We start from the raw sequence: 21,577 nt of genomic DNA on the forward strand, positions 1-21,577 counted from the left end.
TTTTTCTAAATGCAGGTGATAAAACTTGTTTATTTTGCTTTAACTGCAGAAAAATAACATGGAGCTGTTCAATGTAACCCCATCTAGTTATTAAAACAAATCTCTCATACTCTAGCCTAACTGAGGTAGTGTTTGAAACTACGGTATATGATACGCTAGCCCCATTTTTGGGAAAACTACATTATTTCCTTTGGAGTTTATACCACTATTTGGTCTACTGTGATTGACATTTTGGTTTTAACAGAAGCATTTATCTCTTATGAGCAGAAGTCCAATAGTTACCGGATATTTTCAGAGCATTTCAAACATGCCTTGACACACAGATGTGTTATTTGTGTCACTGACCACAGAAGAGTTAAACCAGTTTCTTTTTGCTCCTTCTTTCAGTGGGAAGTCATGGGAAGATAATCTTAGGAACTAAATTTAATGGTGAGCAGCAGTTTACAATCTGCTTTACCAGAATGTGATGGTATGCAGTGCACACAAAAACTCAGTGAAGTGATAGCTACAAAGCAGTGCTTATGTGTCTTGTTTTACTGTTCACAGGACTATCTATTGAAATCTCCAGTAGCATAGCTAGGAAGAACAGAGTTGTGAGCGTCAGGATAAATTCCACTTATCTTCACTTAAGTATTAATCTGACAATTATAAAAAATGGTAAAAGTGAATGGAAAAAATACGTTCTACTTAGTACAGTCCAGCTGAGTTATTCCTATATCAAAATCAAAGGGTAATCCCTTCTATTACAGGCATTCTAACAAAGGTGGCCATGCTACTGTATATACACATTTGCATATATTTATATTACCTTCGTATAAAGGCTTCTGAATCTCTAGATCCATAATAAAAGTGTAAAATTGACAGGGATTCTTACTTTTTTTTTTTTTTTACAACTTGCACTCATTAATTTAGAAACCTCACCAGCAACAAGACTGAGGCAACTATTTCAGTCACCAACAGTCACTGTCTCATTTAACTTTTGCAACAAGTCCTAAATACCAGTATAAAATTATAAGTACTGCTGCTCCAAAATTTGGTACGTAAGGCTTTTCACTACAATTATTAGTACTGTCTGATGCTTGATCACTCATCCATTGAAAATCCAAATAAATCTTTGTTTTTAAAAAAGGCTGTTTCCACAGAGCTTGGAAAACACTCATATTATGTCTTCTCACAAAAGCAGCAATGATTAAATGTCTTCAAGTTTACTTTATGCAATATTCATTTATCTTATACAAATCATGCTTTTTAAAGGATTTTGGTTAAGAGTAAGACCAACATTCGTACTATATGAGCATGAATGTAGAAACTGCAAATGCATGCATATCATTCAGGGAGAACAATCTGATTTCAGCATTTTAAGTTTAAATGATTTGTTATTTTTAAAAATCAAACTGTAGTGAAAGTCCTTAACTGGTTCAGATAAGATACATGTATGTAAATGTCATGAAATTGGAGAGACTGCTAATAAAATGACTCAGAACTATAGCAATATTAAAATAACTTAAAGGAAACCTCAGTGTCACTGAGGCTTTTCTTTTTGTCTGAAGTTACAAACCTCCAAGTAGTGTTATAAACAGTACAAAAACAAACAGAGAAAGGCTAACACTAACATTAATCCCCTATTCTCCAAGATTACAGCACAGATCCCCATTGCTGGCAACGGAACGCACCCTCATATCTCTCTCTGATTCCTGGTATCCAGCATTTAAAAAGCAAGGCATCATTCTACTTCTCTGGAACAGAATTGAAAGTCAATCAAAAAAAGATGTCTCTGCATGTTGTCCTATTTGTTTGTTTGTTTTTTCCAATGAAATGAAAAATTGTGGAGGTGTTCAGTGCTTGGCTCTTGCATATACTGATAATTACTATTATTAAAACTATGGTAATGTTTAATAAATCCCCAAAGGGCTCAAAAGACTTGGACAGTAATTGGTTGAGGAAGAAAGTTTTCAGTTCAGTCTTCAGGTACCAGCAGCTTCTGGAACGGTGTAGCAGATGATACTTGAAGCCTTTTATCCAGTCAGTCAGAGGCTGTCCGAGGATTTCAGAAAGTCTATATGCAATGCACTGCATGAGACAGAGGTCAGGATTCAGTTGATGTATCGATCACTGGAGGCTTTGTTGGTGTTGCTAAAATAGCCTCTGCTTCTTCATGCATCTAAGAGAAAAAGGCAAGAAGAAGTATTCATGTCATTAGTGATTTTTGGTAAATAGGTATCATAAAATGGGTTCCTTTTAAGATATATCTGAAAGCATCCATTATTCACAATATGAAACCTGCACACAGCTGGTGCAATTTAGTGCATTCAACACATCTGAATGCTCCACTTACTTGTAAGAACTGTACATCTTGAAATAGTTCCTGAATGAACCTTCTAGATGGAAGCCGAAATGTACAATGTGCTAACAAGTAGGACACCTCAGAGTAAAGGCATATGTCATCAAATGCTTGGGGATACTTCTCCTTAATTCTGGAAAAAACAAACAAAACAAAACCAACCCCCCCCCCCCCCAAAAAAAAAACAAACAAAAAAGCCCACACACAGAAAAACAAAGCTTTGTTAAATCTCAAACAAGTTTCCATCATATTTAAATGAAAAAAAAACACCAAAAAACATTCAATTAGATTTTGATTGTCATCATTAAAGTAGAACTCTTCATTACTAGGCATTATAAATTCCAGGTATGACAAAAGCAAGAACATAAGGGCACTTTGTACTGCAAGTGAGATTAAACAGAATATACAATTTTTAAAGTTGCAGAGAATTGCTGTACACCTGGGAATCACCTACCCTTAAAATAACAGACATAGAAACATAGAACAGTATATTAAAGAACTGGCACCCACATGTACAGCAGTAATAAGAGAAATCTGAAAAAGCTAACTTAATTGCCTGTAACCATTGTTAAAACTAAAATGAGCATTTCTTCATTTTCTTGTAGCAGTCATATGCAAATTTCCCACGTCACTATGCCGGGAACCTACAGGTTTTATTATGATATTTGGTACCTGGATTTATATTCCAGTATTTTAACACCTTTTTTTTTTCCCCCCTATAAATTAATACCAGTAGTTGCATTCTTGCTTGAAGCAAATTCGTGTTTCTCAAGAAGTTACTTTCAGTTTGTTATTCTCTTTATCTGATATATATTTTTTTGGCAAAATAACAAAAAAGAATTACTGGTTTATTTGGTTTGGTTTTTTAGTTTGTTGTTTTTTTTTTAAGATGTATGATACACTGTGTATGTAAAGGAATATCACTATAGTTGAACTACCGATTTTAGAAAGACTGGGGAAGAGTAAGAAATCAAAGAGAGAGCAAAAACACTAGAAGAACAATTCTTTGTTTAGCCTTTATGTTATGTTCAATCATACCTGCTTACAATTTTTTGAGGAGTAAGAAATAAGATCTCTGAGGTAGTGATTAACATTGAGCGTATACATAACTGCTAAAACATCTGAAATTTATTTAACTTACGTCAGCAGTCCAGTTTCATGGCCCTTAGTTCCTACTGAACTACTCAAATTGATGACTAAACGTAAGACTTCCTTCCGCAGAAGTATTCTGCACACTGGTGTATCATCTGGGATTGATTTTACTCCTGGAAAAACAAATTAAACAAGATGGGAGTTTAAACAGAATAATCTTTGTGCTGATCTTATGCCAAGTAAGTCTGTTTTAGGATTCCATAAACACATACATATGCACTTATGTATGTATTCTGAACTTTTAATAAATACTTCATTTGAATATAAAACTTAAAAAAAATTCTACTTTCAGGAATTAATATAGATTTTAATAAGGTATACTACCATTTCATAAATGGAAAAGCCTGTAGGATTCAATTACAGTGCTGTCCCTACCACTAAACCATGCTGCAATCTGGGTGAGTGATTATCTGCTCTGTTTCTATCAGATGCTGCAGAGTTAGCAAGCAGCTACTTCCTAAGAAATTACAACAATTCAAAACATAAAACATCAGCCTGAGAGGAATGTCTTTCTCTTTACAGAAATTCAGAGCTATTTTAATAACCTGCAGAAATGTTGTATAGCAAAAGCAATACCTAAAATACTTTTAGAGTTAGTCTTTAATAAACAAAAAAGTTTCCAAACTTACCTAGCATAAGTTCTGTACTCTTGGTGCTGCTAGCTGAACCATGGGATACTGCATCACTACAGCCTGAAATTCCAGAAAATTTGGAGGAATGCACATCTAAGTGATTGTGTATGGTCTGCCCACACCAGTCAGTATATGGAATGTCTGAAAAATCTGACATAAACATGATGTTGTATCTTTGTTATTCACAGTTTTCCTCACTTCAAATGCTTTTCTAATTTTCCAACAATGATAAGCATTCAAGACACTGATGCATGAAGTATTGTACATATAAGCCATCTGGAAACTAGATGCTGATTTTGGACAAATCAAAGTATCTATAAATCACTGGTTTTGAATCTCAAAATAGTCAAAACCAATAAGCTCTTTTAGACACTAACAGAAGCCTAAAAAGTGTGATTACACAGACAGCTCTTATTGATATATCTTTGCTCTATTTTACATAACATAATAAAGATGCTTTTGCACATGTGTAATTTTTTCTGTTCATACAATTAACGCAGGTGTTGCAGAAAGCTGACTTCATCAACAGAAAGATGTGAGAAGTAAGATTCTTCTGGGAGCTTTCACTATCCACAGCCTTTGGTATTTTTGATTTAATGAGATAAATATAATATCCAAACTTCTAATTGTTGCACAGTTAGCAACCACAGAAAAACATAGGTCTGAAGTGACTCCTGCAGATCATCTAGTTCAACCTCTTGCTCAAAGAAGGCTGACGGTTGAAGGTCTTGCTCACCTCAAAATGAGGTTATTTTACACTGCAAAGAGGTTCCTTCCCCTTATGTTCAACTGGAATTTCTACTCCTCCAGCACATGTTCCTGCCCTCCTGTCCTTTGGCTGCATGCCTGACAAGAGCCTGGCTCTGCCATACCTCTAATCCCTTCACTACTTGAAGACTACACCTGGGATTTTATTTGCCATCCTTTCTTGACATTGAACTTAAGCTCAAACTCTGCTTTCTGGGCCATTCCTCACATTGTCCCCTTTGTCGACAGTATTCTTTATGTGCTACTAGCTCATCTGCAACACTATTGTAAAACCATGATTATTCCTACTAGGTATCCATTACTGGATTATGTTTCTATTAGAGATTCCAAACAGTCACGTAACTTCAAGCTCTGCAGAGGGAGGTTAGGAAAAAATATACTGAATCTGATCTTAATCTCAAAATATAAAGGAAGATGACTAAATCCCAGAAATTACAGCTCAACTTCAAAAGACTCTTTAGATTTCCTTTATTTTTGTTTTACGGTACAGACTTTCTCTGAAGTCAGACTTTTCATAAGCTTGACAGCAAGCACCTGTTTCCAGGACACAGAGTTTAAATACTAAATAAGATTTCAAATTTCATATTTTGATAAGCTCTTAGAAATATTGAAAAAAAAAATCATGCAGGCACCCAGTCATACTAACACTACTAGAAATCAAGAAGCTGAAAATGACCATAGAAATACCACTGGTTGCACAATGAGCTTACTATGGAGTATTAATTTCAAGGTCAATAGTCAGTAAGAAAAAGAAACCCTCACAGATTAATACATTTTCAACATGAACAAAATTCACTATTTTCCTTCAGTTTTACCACATTTCCCCACAAGGAACACTAACCTGTACGACCATATGAAGAGTTCACTTTACTGCTAGGCTGATAACCCAGTATTTGAACACAGACACAGTAAAGGCAGTTCTCATCTGTGTGCTCCTGCAGCCCTGTATCCTCTGTACCTTCTAAAAACTGGGAGGCATCTGAACGGCTGGTATTCATTATTTCTGTGAGACTGATCTGCTGTCGGAGCATCTGAAAAGGGCTTTTGACAACATCACCTGTACCTGATGGAAGACCTGTAGATAAGCAATTAGACATCAGAAAAAAAAAAACAACAAAACCCAGCAACCATTATTTCAATTAAATTTCCCCTTTTAAGCCTGGAGAGGGTATATGTGTGTCAAGAATAGAAACTTTTCAGTGGTTAAGCTCCCAAGATTGTTAGCATTTGGGAAACAGGTACCACATTTTAATCTCAGCTTATCACATGTAAGGAATCATGGCAAAGGACATAATTCAACCTGCAAAAACACACACTGTACATACTTACTGTAAGCTGATGTGTCGTAAGTCCTGAATTATGTCAGCATTAATAATACCCACGTAACACTAATACATTACTGATTTTCACAGTGTCAAACAAGATTAGCACAACAATATACTAACGTTTAAACAACACATGTACCAATGAACACAGAAACACAATTAATCCTGTAACTTAGTGCCTGTAGTAGGAAGAAACTACTCAACACTGCAGAAACAAGATGAAGACACTTTAGTAACATGCTCTTCCCAAAATGGAAATATTAACAAATATAATTTTGAACAATTTTGAAATTTAGCAAGCTACAGAAACACATTTTCTGGAAAATCAGCTTTATATATTGCATCAACAACAACCATGAAAAAAAAATGTCAGTAACGTATGTCTATTTGGGTGTTCAAAGTGCTTGTAGTACAGTTCCAGTTAACTAGGAGGTAAAACAACAGCTATCGTATACAAATACACAACAGAAAGGTACAGCAAAGGAAAGAAAGCAGTACCTCCTGCATCAGGTGCAAAGATCTTAGTCCCATGATCATCAAATGGAGGTGTGGTTTTCTTCTGGAAATATGGAGTTTCCTTCACCTGGAATATTCAAGTGAAAATTAACATAGATGATAGCCATACATAAAGGAAGAACAGATTTTATGACAAAATAAAGTCTTGTACATCTCTTACTTCAGAAAAAAAGATCCGATTAGAGAAATTAAGAATGGGCTCATGAGTACTAAAGGAAAGCCAATGAGAAAAACATACATTCGTGAATGAACATTTACTAAGCAAGGCTTACAAATAGTCAGTAAATTTTAAAACAGTGGTGACAGGCTGCAAGGAAACCTGTGACCCAGAAGTGGATACTAATGATCTGTCCATGATCACTCGACACCACTGGAGGTATCAGGAGAGCAGTGCAAAACCACACAGGACATCTAAAATGTTGTCAATAAGATGTAGTATTGTCAAGACATAACTCTGCAAAAAGACTTGAGAGAGAATGTAAATATGCCAAAAAGGCAGCAAAGGAGAAAGAAAAAGTAGTTATTTCATCAAAGGAGAATATAAGCAGGTATGATGGACAATCTTGACTTTGCTCTAGTTTTACTAAATTTTGAGGTTTCTAAGAAATTACTTGGGTTTGAAAGACAAAGACTAAGTAAACTAAAGACAAGGAAGCCCACTGATTTACCTTTGCAATAGGCAACGCTCTGCTTTTGATAATTAACAGTATATTAAACCCTGTGATGCATCAATTTGAGATGGGAATGCATTTTAACCATGCAGAAAGGTGGCAATTGGTAAGACATTTAAAATAATCTGGTTTAACCTAAATATATGCATATATATATATATGAGGTTAAGTAAAGACAATATAATTTACTGCTATGACTACATATGTACACATCAAACTAACGGTAGCAGGAAGTTTACTGTGGGATAATGCATATCACCATTGACCAATAAGTGTTTCAATTAGTTGGCTAAAGAGGTGCTAACAAATGTCCACAGACTATGCAGATTTTAGTACAAAAGCCGATGTCAACTAAAGATCTTCTGACATTATTTATGCTACCATTGTTTAACACTCTTCAACCCTGTCTGTGTTATCTGCCCAATACAAAGCCAACAATTTTCTATAAACTGAGTTAGAAACTCTTGCTCTCCAAAATGCATTCCTTGGAAGTACCACATCCATTTTTCCCCATTTCTCTAGATCTAATCTATTCTGATGAAAATGCAACAGTCGACTACCTTTCAGTATGAAAGTGCAAATAACCCCAGTAACTTATCACATACATACCTGAAATATTTCATTGATATCCACTGGGAGAGCAAGGCCAATGTAATCATCAGAGCTACCGTATGTAGCATTAGAAACCATCGAGCGAACAGAAGAGGAACGCTGAAGTGTGTTTTGGTTAATAGGACTTAACAGATCTTCTTTATCTAATGAAGCATAACTTAAAGCTTTCATGAACCTGCAACATTGAAATAACAACTCACAATCCAGGTACATTTCTCATTCTGGCACATTAAAAGTTAGAAGGACTGCTGACACTATGACTATTCTCACCTTCCCGCTGCAGAACCCAGAGCCTGTTACTTTGAGAAATTACAACTACAGGCTCATTGCTTTTTTCTGTCTTGTACTGTATTGCATAGTTTGCCAGTTCCTCGGACAAGTACTTTTTCTTCTAAAGTCCTAGAAGGACTTGCAAAATAGCAAAATGAAACTTTTGCGATGTTGTGGCTGCGAAACCACAAATCTTCTCCAGCTTCCTAGGCTTCAAAGATTTACAGCCCAGACAGAGTCAGTAAATATTGAAACTGCTAACTGCCATATTCTGAAATGTACCTATACACTGAGTCTATCTCCCCTGGATACTCAGAAACTCTAAGCTAAGCAGGCACATCCTGCAAATGCAAAGTTTGAGCTTGCTACAGAACTAGCAATGCAAGCAAGGAACTTTTTTCCTGTACTCAAAGCTGCCACGCATTAGGTCACCCAAGCATGGAGGAAGAATTGGCTCAAGGTGAATGTGCAGAGGACAAACCTGAACCTGCACAGTGAGCAGAGTTGACTGTGACAAGTAACAAAAAAAGAAATAGGTTAGGAAAACAGGATGGGAGAGAGGAGGTGGGAATCCTCAGTGCTGATCAGAGTCCTGATGATGGAAATTTCTCATTGGGCCATCTGTCATTTCACTTTTTGTTAAAGATAAAACCAGTAAATGTTTTCTTCCAATCAACCTATGTCGATGGTCTATATACACTGGGTTAAAGCTTCCTAGTAAAGAGACACACCTCAAGAACAGCAGATTTTAATTATTTTACAGTAAATTATTATACACTGGGAGCTAAAGTACAATAAGCATTTAATTTCTTGACTTTCCGCTTCAGAAATAATCTTCTTTAGAAATAATTTTCTATTACCTTTTGGTTTAGATGGGCAATTAAAATGTATTCTTATCCCTAGGAGGTTAACTGATTCATACTGAGATAAAAGTTACATTATCAAGGTTTGACCATGTAATGTTCAAGAGATTATGCAATAAGAATGCACAGAACACAAGTTATAGAGTATCTCAATAGTTTTCTCGCTACTAAGCAATTCTGACGAATGCTAACGACAGAAGAACTGGACTTTACTATAAAAATCAAGCCATGCTTCAAAAGGACAGGAGGAAATGGCTTCAAGTTAGATCAGGGAAGGCTTAGATTAGGCATTAGGAAAAATTTCTCCATAGAAAGGGTTGTCAAGCATTGGAACAGGCTGCCCAAGGAAGTGGTGGAGTCACCACCCCTGGAGGTATTTAAATGTCATGTAGATGTTTACTTAGGGACATTGTTTAGCAATAGACTTGGCAGTATTAGATTTATGGTTGGACTTGAGGATCTTAAGGGTCTGTGATACTAAAATTACCCCTAAAATTACCAATTACATTAGTTATTTCATAATAAAACATTCTACAATTACTCTCAGCATAAAATTAAAGACAGAACCATTAATCCTAAAATTTGTCCCTGCTTTTCCTGGAAAAGTTATCAGATATATCATTAGTAGCGATAAACACTGGTAAGTTTTTATGAAAGCATGTCAACAGATGGTGACAGCCACAGTCAGGATTCATGACACACACATCAAAATTTTAGTTGGCCTTTAAAGACAAAGGTGGGAAATTTAGCCTCACAAAATAAATTATGCAAAGAACAACTAGAAACATAATAAAAAAACCCAATTTACATCTGCTACCTGCTATGACAAATAATTTTCTCAATGAAGTATGAATCAAAGAAATTTTTCTGAAGACTGACACAAAAATAGGCTTGGCAGAGAAAAAAGGACATAATATTTCCTTCCAATTTATTACTTTAACAACAGAGAGGGACAACATTTCTCTGGAAGTAGTAATATACTCTGAAATTAAAAGAACCACAATTATTCAGGGCAGACATGCAGCTGTAACCAGTACATGCAACACAGGTACTAGCTATATCATAGTCTTGCCAATCAATTAGCTAAATTACCAACACAACTGGACAATCTCTTGTAATATGCATCTCCGCAATTTTTTCTTCTCTGAGATACGAGCACACCAGCTGTTTCAGTTCAATATTAAAACTGGTCAGCTCAAATCTCTGAGCCTACCCAATGATAAGAGACCATGAACAGCTGAACACCAGGAATACTGTTAGTATTACATTGCATGCAGTCTCAGGATGAAAGCCCACTGCAGGAAGACTGCTTTGCATATCAAAGGCATGACTGCAAGGAATGGTACAACATTACTACAACCGCAACAGAACCTGTACTACCACTGAAATGACACCAATTTGTTCCTGCATTAGCACAGGAAGCCAGTGACAAAAGCAAGAAAATGCACTTCTGATTTCCAGATAATGCAGCTTAACTACTGAATCATCCTTAATTTAATCAGCACAGTCTAGTTCTAATTGACCCAAGGGAAAAATACTTCCTTTTATGACATCTATGCAGAATCATGTGAAAACATCAGCAAAGGAATGTTGCTCTTAACCAGGACAAAAATGCATAGCAATAAACAGGCACTCATATACACTCAGCTGGATATGTGGAGTGCAGTTCAGGGACTTGCTGTTCTGTGCAGTAAGCAGACGACTTATGTACTGATAGCTTCTCCCCCTTCTCTCACCTGAGAGGATGTTTAGCTAAGAGCTGAGATATAAAGTATCTTTTCCTTCTCAATAGCAATGTGAAAATTCAATGCACCAGCTAAAAGATAATCTGAAAGGAAAAATCTGGTAGAAGAGTTTTAAAGAGAAAGCTGTTAAGCACTGACTGCAGCTGCTGGGAACAGTGTCAATGTCATGAGCTAGATAGCTTATGTAACTCTCCAATTAGTCTTCAGAACATCTAATATTACTCAAAAATAAAGAGGTGACACTGCCATCTAAAAATAAACGCCATGAGTAAAACCTTTGCTTTGTTATAGCTAAGAAGCCAAACTGACATTCCTGTCAGTGGTACCAGTATCTCATCACTTGCCTCAGCATCACAGTGAACACACATATAGCATGCTGGCAGGAGGCCGTGTCCTAAAACCTCACTGAATGGCATTGAGAGAATTTTCTCCTGCAATATGGCTCATGCAGTGTAGTCAAAGCTATTTTGTGCGACTGCAACTTCAGTAATGTTAGCAGTGTGAGTGCATTTAGATATTAAAAAATTAAACAGGAAGCCAATCTAACAGAAGGAAACACTGTCCCATTAACAGCACTGAAAGGGCTGAGCACAGCTGTGAAAGCTGAGCTTCTCTGACGGCACTTACAGAGTTGAGAATTCTCATTCTATTATTCTCCTAGTATTGATACTGCTTCCAATGAATCATCCTGCAACAACTGTCACTTTTAGGTGAAGTTGGAAAAAAAAAACCCAACAAGGTACTAGAAAGACACTTTTCCCATTTAATTGCCCTTACACCTCTGAAGGAAGGAGCACATTATAATCTCTTACCGACTTGGGGTTAGCCGAGAATCCAGGCTGCCAGACTTCATAGTAATAGTGTCAGTAAACAGCACATCCTTTGCTGGAGATGCCAGGGCTTCTGAGTGAGACAGTGAAGGATGCATCCGCTGCTGTTGTAAGCGTTTTAGTGTAGCATAGCCAAAGGCATCTCGAGAACTTGTGTAGCTAAAATTATAGTCAGCAAGACTTTTTATTGTAGCAAGAGAAGGAGCTTTAAGAGACTGGGCTCTTCGAGGAAGTGTATGAGAAGAGCCTGGTGGCACCAGAGATACAGAGTTGGACTTTGAGAGAGGCAGGTGGTTAGACTGTGGAGTTGAACAGAGACTTGGTTTAACTGTTTTTGTGCTTACCACAGTACTCAAACTTCCACAGTCAGTATCTACATTTGTAGTGTCCACACCTACAGTCTCTCTTGAAGGGCTAGAGCTCATTGAACTTATGCCACTTGTTGTGGTATCTGTATTAAAACTTAAGCTACGACTCTTGAAATGTGTTTGCGTAGTACCATCTCCTATTAGCTTTTCTCTGCTTGTGTTTTCACGGTGAATTTCATTTCCAAGACCTTTTGGCAGCTTCAGATCATTTTCTCCAATACTTGGGGTACTATCAGTATCTTCCATATGCTTACTTCCAACAAAAGAAGTTTCTAATCGTAAAGTCTGGATTTTAGGAACTCTGAAAACAGGGTTTAATTCTTCCCCAGCAGGAAACTCTATGCTACCAGAAGGTTCTGTTACTGTACGATTTCGCCTCAGGACTGATTTACTGTCAGATGATGCCAGCTTTCCTGCTTTTGGATCACTGCTACTTCTGTGTTTTTTATTAGGGAGAGTAAGAGAGTTTAGAATGCGGTTTTTCACAAGCCTACTAGAAGAAAAAAAAGGAAAGGGACTACGGTCTTTGTCCTTTGAAGGTCCAGGTCTGTCATAAAATATTTGTTCTGCATCTTCAGTAATATCTAGGAAGAATGTGCTAGTGGAAGTACTACCAAAACGGTCATCCTCCATAATGAACATACCTGAAATTATATGAGACTTTGTCACTAGAAGTGGACATGTCTTTGCAACTACGCTGCAAAAAAGTAAGCAATAATTCTACAAAACCAACAGTGGGAGACCGACTTACTGCAATTTTAATTTAACATTTTGTTAACTCAGTGTAAAGCACAAATGTTAAGGAGTACCTGAGCTGAAGACCTCACTGCTTCAAAAGAAAAGCCACAGTACCTTATTTCAGTGCAAATATCCAGCTACTAGGATTACAGTCAATGTGCTTCCTTCATGATATCTAAATATGGTTTAAATTCCAAATATCCATAGCAAAATTAAATTGCATTAGATGCTCAAAATACGCAAGAGTTTAAATACACTAATATTCTGTGTGTATGCATACACCCAGAGAATGTATGCATTGATATTATAGAATATTCCTTTGAGGACAACCAAGTAAACTTTTTACAAAAGCATGGAGATTTCTGCAGAGTATTACAGTAAGCTGTCATGACTGGACATAACTTAGCCTATGTTAGAATTTCTTACTTCTGTATCAAATGTAAACCTAAGACTCCCTGCTCGCTTGCGTAGATCTCTCTGAATGACATAAAATTCCCTCCCCTTGCTTGCATTCTCCTTGCAATAACAACTTTGTACTATTTGTCTGAATCTCACCATGCCAAAGTGTTAGTAGAACACCAAAATGCTGTTTCGTGGTGGGTTTTTTTTGTTGTTGTTGTCTCTTTGTTTTGTTGTTACTTACTTGAAGGGGCAGATTCGCTTTCACTGTTGTGCCTAGAACTAGTGGACTCAGAGTTCAAGCTAAGAGTGCTGGGTATAGAAGAAAGTTCATTGCAGAGCTGCTCCATATCATCAGGGACCACTGGCCAAGGCTGTCTACGACTGTGTCTCACTGCATCCCAGTTGTGATGCTTCAAAATGTCACATCCTTGTTTAGTTTTGGCTATTAGACCAAGCACGTAGACACAGGTTCTGTATTTAATGTATACACAGGAGGGGGGGGGGGGGGGGGGGGAAAGCAACAATAATAGTATCTAATTTAACTAAACTTGTTCTCTTTGAAACAGTTTCAAAACAATTCCGCAGAAACTTCACAAAAGTGGCAAGTAGCTTTTTGTTCATTTTTGTTTGTAATTCAATTGAAGCTGAGTATCTTCATATCAAATATCTGAGAACAATGCACTATTCAAAAATAAAAATTCATTATTACAAGAGCCTGATTACATGAAGTAGAAGTACCTATTTTTATTTTTTAAATAAAGGACAAACACTAATGCAATATTAGGCAAAAGGACAAACACTAATGCAATATTAGGCAAAATACCATCTATTCATCCTTTTAAAGATTAAAAAAAGTTATTGAATAAAAATGCTGGAATAATAAATTGATTCCTACAGAGATATAAGGGATACTTAATTTTTTTAAAAAGCAATATATTTTTTCACGAGTTTCATTTGTTTACTGCATGTTCTTTCAGACCTCCTATAGAACTTCACAACTGATACTCTGTTATCAATGTTCAATATCTTATTTCAAAGCAAGTGCAAAACTGTATTGATATAAATTAGGTAGGACTATTTGAAAACCTATGGCAATTGCCATCTGAAAATTTTATGTATAAATCAGATACACATACCCTCTAACAGAGAGAACTTCACAATGTTGGGCAAGTGCCATTATATCAGGAATTACATTCTCCTCTTGAAGCAAGTTAAGACCCCAATTTGATGATCCAATATTGCCCTGGAATAAAAGTTTGCCAAGTAAGGTTTGATTTTGACATGATCTGCAGTACTACCAGTATAAAGCTTTTGGCATTTTTCTTTGTTGATAGTATAGTTTCAAGCTCTATCTTCTTAAAGCAATTAGAGATCTGAGCAACATTTTTGGCATTTCCTAGTCCTTCAAATCCAAAAAAAGGGCTCATCGCACTATTAACTACTATGTATTCCTCATTTTACCAATTCTACTATAAATAGCAGTATGATCTTGGTTTACTCATTTTACATCCCACTTACACTGACATTTTATTACATACCTACAACAGCCACGTTGGCAAATGTGCCAAAATAAACTTTGGGGAAGGCAGGAAAGACGCAGATGAACAGTTGACATTGCAAAGCAAATTTAGAAGTGTAGCTTGGATAGACACAGACAATAGGTTTTTGCCTGTCCTGAGCACCAAGTGTAACGGCTGTATATATTCACATGCATCAGTGGCAGACAACTCTTTCAGAAACACTGAATTTTGGACCACCACAGTACATACATTAAAATCAGACAACAGCAAATTTGGAACTACTGGTTCCATACTAATATTGTTGCTACATCTTTTTTACTTGTTAAAAAAGTAAAAAAAAACCCAACCAACCAACCAAAAAACGTGAATACTGAAAACCGGAACAAAAGGTGCAGTAAACCATTTTCAACTAAAAGTTCAGTCAGGGTATAGAGAGCACCAACTTGGAAAAAAATAAAAAAAATCACACATTTTATGACAAAAGCCCTAATTAATGATTTTATGAGATTTTGCTAGTTATTTCAGAATCAAGAGTCATGACAAAACTCAAACAATTGCAAGAAGTTTGTAAATCTGTTACTAACCAAAGCCCAAAGGGCTGCTTTCAGCTGCTTAATTCCTTCCCACTTGTCCAGCATTGGGGAACGAACAGTGTAACTCAGATCTGTAACAATACTCTGAAGGAGAAAAAACAGAAGAAAAAAAACATCAGTTGAAAACGAAAGCAAGACCTCAGTCAAACAGGTTCTCTTGCATTTTTAATAAAAGGTAAAGCACTAATTTAAAGTGTGCACCCTAAAATGTACAGTTCTGGAACAATAAGCATAAATTGACAGTAAGGGTAATGCAAGTAGAAAATTTTAATGTCACCACTGATTGCTTAATCTGTTATCTTTATAAAGACTAAATTAACTTAATGCAGATGCCCTGGGTTCAGCAGTATCAGTGATTTTTCTCCTTCTTAGTAGCTGGTGCAGTGCTGTGTTTTTGACTTTCAGCCTGGGAACAACACTGATAAAACCGATGCTTCTAGTTGTTGCTCAGTAATGTTTACTCTGACCAAGGACTTTCTGAGTCTCATGCTCTGCCAGGGAGGAGGGGAAGCTTAGAGGAAGCAGAGACGAACACCTGACCCAAACTATCTAAAGGGGTATTCCATACTACAGCACGTCATGCCGGGTGTATAAGCTGGGGGCAGTTACCCGGAAGGGCTAGATCTCTGCTTGGGTCGGGCTGGGTATCGGTCAGTGGGTGGTGAGTGGTTGTATTCTCTCCCCTTGTTATTTTCCTTATCATTATCATTATTGGTGGCAGCAGTAGTGGTTTGTGTTATACCTTTGTTACTGGACTGTTCTTATATCAACCCGTCAGAGTTACATTCTTTTGATTCTCATTTTCATTTATGTATGCATAAAAGGATAGGCACAGTTTTACTTGTTAGAATACAATTCACCCACACACTGGCTGAAAATATATTTATTCTAAGATTTTGCTAGCCATTTTAAGGAAAATGTTGCAAGGTATTTCTCTGGTATTTCAGTTTCAGGGAGAAATTCTACATGAGACTAGATGTCAAAGACTGTCTTCGCAACTTTTTGGCCCCACATAATTTAAGACATTCTTAAATTATTTTACAATGACTGTCTAAATGACATCTTTTTTAAAACAGTATAAATAGGTTACAGTACTCTTTAAAGTCATTAATGTTATAAATAGTTATTATCCTCACCTGAGACTCCAATAAATGGCAGCCTGTTTTATGGTGCACCAGTTGGCCATAAAGGTGAACTGGCAGGTAGACGTGCGGTCGCTGTAATCTGGAAGAAAGAAATCAGATGCTTTTCCAGGAATTCTGACATTTTATTTTAAAATAAATTACAGTGCAGTGTAATGCAATAAGTCACTCTTGAGCTTTTTGAGACCAAGAGGATTCTTTTGGAGAATTCAGAAAAGAATAAAACAGAGTATTTCAGTTGGAAGCTATCTACAATGATCATTTGTTTAACTTCAGCACAAGAACAACTTCAACTTCAGCCCTGCTTCAGGGCTGACCAAAAGTTAAAGCCTGTTCTTAAAGGCATTGTCCAAATGCCTCTTAAACACCAACAGGATTGGGGCATCGACCACCTCTTTAGGAAGCCCGTTTCTGGAGTTTGACCACCCTCTTGATAAAGAAACGTCTCCTGATGTGCAGTTTAAACCTCTCCTGGTGCAGCTTTGAACCACTCCCATGTGTTCTGTCACTGGGTACCAGGGAGCAGGGCTCAGCACCTCCCTCTCCACTTCCCCTCCTCAAGAAGCTGTAAGAGATCAAGGAGGTCACCCCTCAGTCTCCTTCCCTCCAAACCAGGCATGACCAGAGGCCTCTGCGACTACTCACAGGACATTTCCTTCCAGCCCTGCCACCAGCACTGTTGCCACCTCTGGACACATTCAAGGACCTTCACATCCTTCTTAAATGGTGGGTCCCAGCACTGCCCACAGTGCTCCAAGTAAGGCTGCACCAATGCTGAATAGAGCAGCAGAATCATCTCTGCTGACCAGCTGTTGATGCTGTGTCTGATGCACCCCAGGACAGTCTGTCCTCTTGGGGAACGTTGCTGACTCACACAGAGCCTGCTGCTGAGCAGAACCCTTCCTTCAGGGCTGCTCTTCAGTCAGTCCTCTTTCAGTCTATTCTTGTGCCTTGCATTACTCAGTCCTAGGTGCAGAATCTTATGGATTTGCTAAATTTCACCGTATTAATGGCTGTCCAATGCTTCAATCTATCTAGATCCCCCCTGCAAGGCCTCCTGTCCTTCAAGAAGGTGAACAGCACTTCCACATCTGGTATCTTCAGCAAACTTGATAATGGATTGCATCTGACTCCTGCATCCACATCACTGATAAATATATTAAACATAACTGCCCCTACAGTTGAGCCCTGAGAAGCACAGCTGGTGACCGGCCACAAGTCTGATGTAGCCCTATTTACTATAACCATTTAAGCTCTGGCTTTCAGCCAGTTCTTTGTCCAGTACACTGTGAACCCACTCCTCCCATAGTCAGACAATTTGCCCAGCAGAATGCTGTGAGGGACAATATAAAACCCTTACTAAAATACAGAAAACCTACATCTACTGGCTTTCCCTTCATCCACAAGGTGGATGACCTTATTATACAAGAATATCAAATTAATCTCCCTTTGTGAACCTGTGCTGAATGCGCTTGATGATTGCCTTGCTCTTTAAATGCCTTTCAAAATTACCTAGCGTGATCTTCATAATTCTTCCAGCAACTGAGGTTAGAGTAACAGGTCTGTAGTTTCCTGGTTCTTCCCTTATGCCCTTCTTGTAAATTGGAGTAACACTGGCTAGCCTCCAGGCAGCAGGGATCTCCCCCAACTTCCAAGACCTTTGACAGATGATCAAGAAGGGTCTTGCCATAATATCTGCTAGATCCTATTGATATGTATGCAGCTGGTCCCTTACAATTTCAGTGTGCACAAACGGAAAGTGGCTGTTCCCATACTTGTGATCCTCTGAGTCAGAGGACCGGGCAGCCCAAGATCGATCAATGTTATTAAAGACTGAGGCAAAAAAGCATTGACTGCCTCCGCTTTTATTTCATCCCTATTTATCAGGCGACCATCTTTAACAAGTATTGATACAATGTTTTATTCAGACCTCCTCTTTCTATTAACATATTTAAACCCCTTCTTATCTGACACAATACTGGCCAAATTTTAATTCCAACTGAGCTTTGGCCCTTCATGTCTTCTCCCTGAATACATGAACCACAACCCTATAATTTTCCTGTGAAGCCTGACCTCACTTACAGAGATAACACAATTTCTTTTCCCTCTGAAGCTCCACAGATCACTATCAGAAATTTCTCCTAAATGCCTATGGAGTAATTCAACAGTGCTAACATCCTGGCTGAACAATCAGTAGTAGACACCCAATACCTCCTTTGTTTTCCATCCCCTAATCCTCACCTAGATGCTCTCAAACACATCACATAACTCTAAGCACTGTACAGTCAAACCTTTCCCTTACACACAGGGCAACACCTCCACCTCCACCTTGCCTGCCCTGCCAGTCCTTCCTGAACAGCCTGTAGCCCTCCACCCCAGTACTCCAACTATGGGACTCATTCCACCAAGTTTCGCCAATGGTATCATAGCTCCGCAAACTGACCAACACTTCCAGTTTATCCTATTTGTTTCTTATACAGCATGCACTAGTGTACAAGCATTTCAGATATGCGCCTGAGCTATCCGTGCTCCCAGGAGCAGTGTAAATGCTCCCATTAGGCTTTCCCATCCTCAAGTGATGTTATATCAACCCTTGGCTTACCTACTGCAACCCTCTTGCTGTACCCTATCCACCCAGTTTAAAGCTCTCTCAATCAGTCCCACCAGCTTATGCCCGAAGACACATTTTCCAAAATTTACCTTTGGTTGCTCCGACGAACATAGTTATCACCATCAACAGGTTTGCGGTATGTTGTAAGTGCTTCATTTAGCTGCTCTTCGATCAATTCAACATACTTTAAGTTATATTCCTAAAAGAAGACACAGGTTGACACGATACACTTAGTGGCTTATCTTTTTTATAGTATGGTAACTTATAAGGAAGGAATAATTGAAGTCCTCCTTAAGGAAGGCTGAATTTTTTTATGATCTGAAGGTGGGGCTCATCCAAATTACTGCTCTTCATACATACAATGAGTTTGCAGAGTTGACAATTCATACCATGACTATTTTCGTCAATTTGTTAAAAAACGAGGTAAAGAAGGAAATACTTCACATCTGACTTTAAGCTGAAGAATCCCAGCAGACCATCATGCACTTCAGTATTCCTACAAAAGTGCTAGCTTACAAACTAGTAAAAAAATTGCCAGCAGGAATGAGACCAAGCACTTATAGTCAACTGTGAAAACAAAATAATGCATGGAGAGTTTTATTCTATTAATGGCAATGATACATTTTTCTTAATGGTCTTGTGTTCTTATTTACTTCCTAACAGCATAAGCTAATTCTGTCTCCATGAGCTCTTAATTTAACTTTAGCAATAACCAGAGATAACAGGTATCTTGAAGAGTAGTATTTCTTTACATACTTCTCTAGGTACGACCTTAACACAACAATCATTTAGAAAGTCGCTAAACTCCTGAAATATTTCTTCCTGAAAATTTTTGCTGAAATATCCAAATTATATAAAAAGCCTGGATAAATTAAAAGCACGCATGTCCAAAGGAGCTTTGGAACTGTAAGTCCCTGTCAAACTTCTTCAGCAAAATCATTAAGTCACTGAAGCAATAAATACATGGGCATTAGCAATACAGTATTTTAAAGAATCTCTGACCTTAACCTGCATATTCACACTATTCCTCCTATTATCAAGCACACTTTTTATCCTTAGCATTACCTTTTGCCACTTTTCCATTTGTTTTGTTACATAACCTCTTTCGTTTAGGTATGAAAACCCCTTTGGGATGGACAGAAATCTGCAAAGTAACATCAGACAGTTAATACTTCAGTAAAATCACATAATTTTAATAAAAAACACTTACTTGTTTCCACAATGTAAAGTCAAAGAGCATACTCAACATTTACCTTAGAAGTAGAAGCAAACCCTTGTCTCCAAGATGAGAAAGAGCTGGTTTCATTTGGATAAGGGCATGAAGATTGGCCTAAAATAATTAAAAATGCATAAGGAGTATCAGAGCATTACATAATTCTGAAAACTACAATTACAATGATCTGCCAGCAAAGCAGCAAGATGTTTTTTACAAAAGGAAGTATCAAATAGCTCCAACCTCCTCCTTATACTATCTGCTTCAGGTACTGCACCTTTTGTCATTAAATATGTATCAAACCAGCTGAATTAGTCTGAATTAATATTTTAAATTAGGCATAATCCAGAAATCTGTATTTTCTTGTCATTAATACTGCAGCATTTTCAGCAAGGGTTTTCAGCAATAGTTCTACATTTTCAAGTATACATAGTTCAAGCATTTTCAGCAATAGTTCTACAAACTATCATGAAGTCCATCAATGACAATCAAGAAAGGAAACCATCAGTAGCTTCTTGCATACTTTTGCTACTGAGGAAAGGGGTGGGGAACAGCTTATGGGGTACTGTACCAAAAAGAGGTTGAAAAGAGAAAAGATGCTCACCTTGTCTTCACATGCCTCATCTAGAATATCAAGCGCCTCAGAAGAAATAGTTTTATTTTTATCATGTAACTGGGTCACCAGTAACTCAATCCCCCAGTTGCTGAAGAACTCTACATTCGCTCTCAGTAACACTCGTAAGTGTTTTGTGGCATACAACCTGCAGCTCTGCAAAAGTAGGGAAAAGCTTCCTTTAACAGAAGAAAAACAGCTAATGTAATTAATGATTTATCAGGTTTTAAAATACATTTCAATGACTGCACTTTACAGCAAGTAGCTGTGATGCACACCTGTAGTGAAACTAGAGTCTCTCAGAGAGCTGTTTCTGTCTTAACAAATGTGAAATTTGAGTCTGAGATCACAAGTAATCTGTTCGCTGCAAGTCTCCTCGGAAATTCCGTATCAATTAGTCATTCACTGTGACAGCAACATATGAAGTAATCAGAATTAGCAGGAAAAATACCCCATAAATGGTCAGTTCAATTGTATACTCTTTCATTTACACAATGATTTGCAAAAATGCTAATAAGCAAATACAAAAAACTCTGGGGATGTTTTAATTCTTTTCCTAAAAGTATTTGATCTTCAAAATGCTTCAAAAGCCTTCTAAATAGAAGGTGTTGCCTTCTGTAGTAAGACAGTTCCACAGCACTTGGTTTACTAG

The 21,577-nt window shown here is 37.4% G+C and overlaps 1 protein-coding gene across 2 annotated transcripts in view; it reads right to left on the minus strand.

Annotated features, from left to right (window-relative positions):
* The window catches only part of RICTOR (RPTOR independent companion of MTOR complex 2), a 78,984-nt gene continuing 57,407 nt past the window's right edge, over positions 1-21,577 (minus strand). For both annotated transcript variants that reach the window (XM_057433244.1, XM_057433245.1), the window contains 16 exons: positions 20,917-21,081; positions 20,353-20,429; positions 20,165-20,243; positions 19,189-19,298; positions 16,483-16,570; positions 15,338-15,430; positions 14,370-14,476; positions 13,475-13,704; positions 11,708-12,737; positions 8,015-8,192; positions 6,717-6,801; positions 5,735-5,968; positions 4,123-4,275; positions 3,483-3,606; positions 2,336-2,474; positions 1-2,161 (listed from right to left, as the gene is read on the minus strand). In XM_057433244.1, coding sequence (XP_057289227.1) covers positions 2,087-2,161; positions 2,336-2,474; positions 3,483-3,606; positions 4,123-4,275; positions 5,735-5,968; positions 6,717-6,801; positions 8,015-8,192; positions 11,708-12,737; positions 13,475-13,704; positions 14,370-14,476; positions 15,338-15,430; positions 16,483-16,570; positions 19,189-19,298; positions 20,165-20,243; positions 20,353-20,429; positions 20,917-21,081 — 2,967 coding nt within the window. In that variant the 3' untranslated portion in view covers positions 1-2,086. The remainder of the gene's footprint in view (positions 2,162-2,335; positions 2,475-3,482; positions 3,607-4,122; positions 4,276-5,734; positions 5,969-6,716; positions 6,802-8,014; positions 8,193-11,707; positions 12,738-13,474; positions 13,705-14,369; positions 14,477-15,337; positions 15,431-16,482; positions 16,571-19,188; positions 19,299-20,164; positions 20,244-20,352; positions 20,430-20,916; positions 21,082-21,577) is intronic.

This window comes from Pezoporus wallicus, unplaced genomic scaffold, assembly GCF_028554395.1.
Source record: "Pezoporus wallicus isolate ANWC-B61680 ecotype Strahan unplaced genomic scaffold, APGP_CSIRO_Pwel_v1 contig_5601, whole genome shotgun sequence".
NCBI lineage: Eukaryota > Metazoa > Chordata > Aves > Psittaciformes > Psittacidae > Pezoporus > Pezoporus wallicus.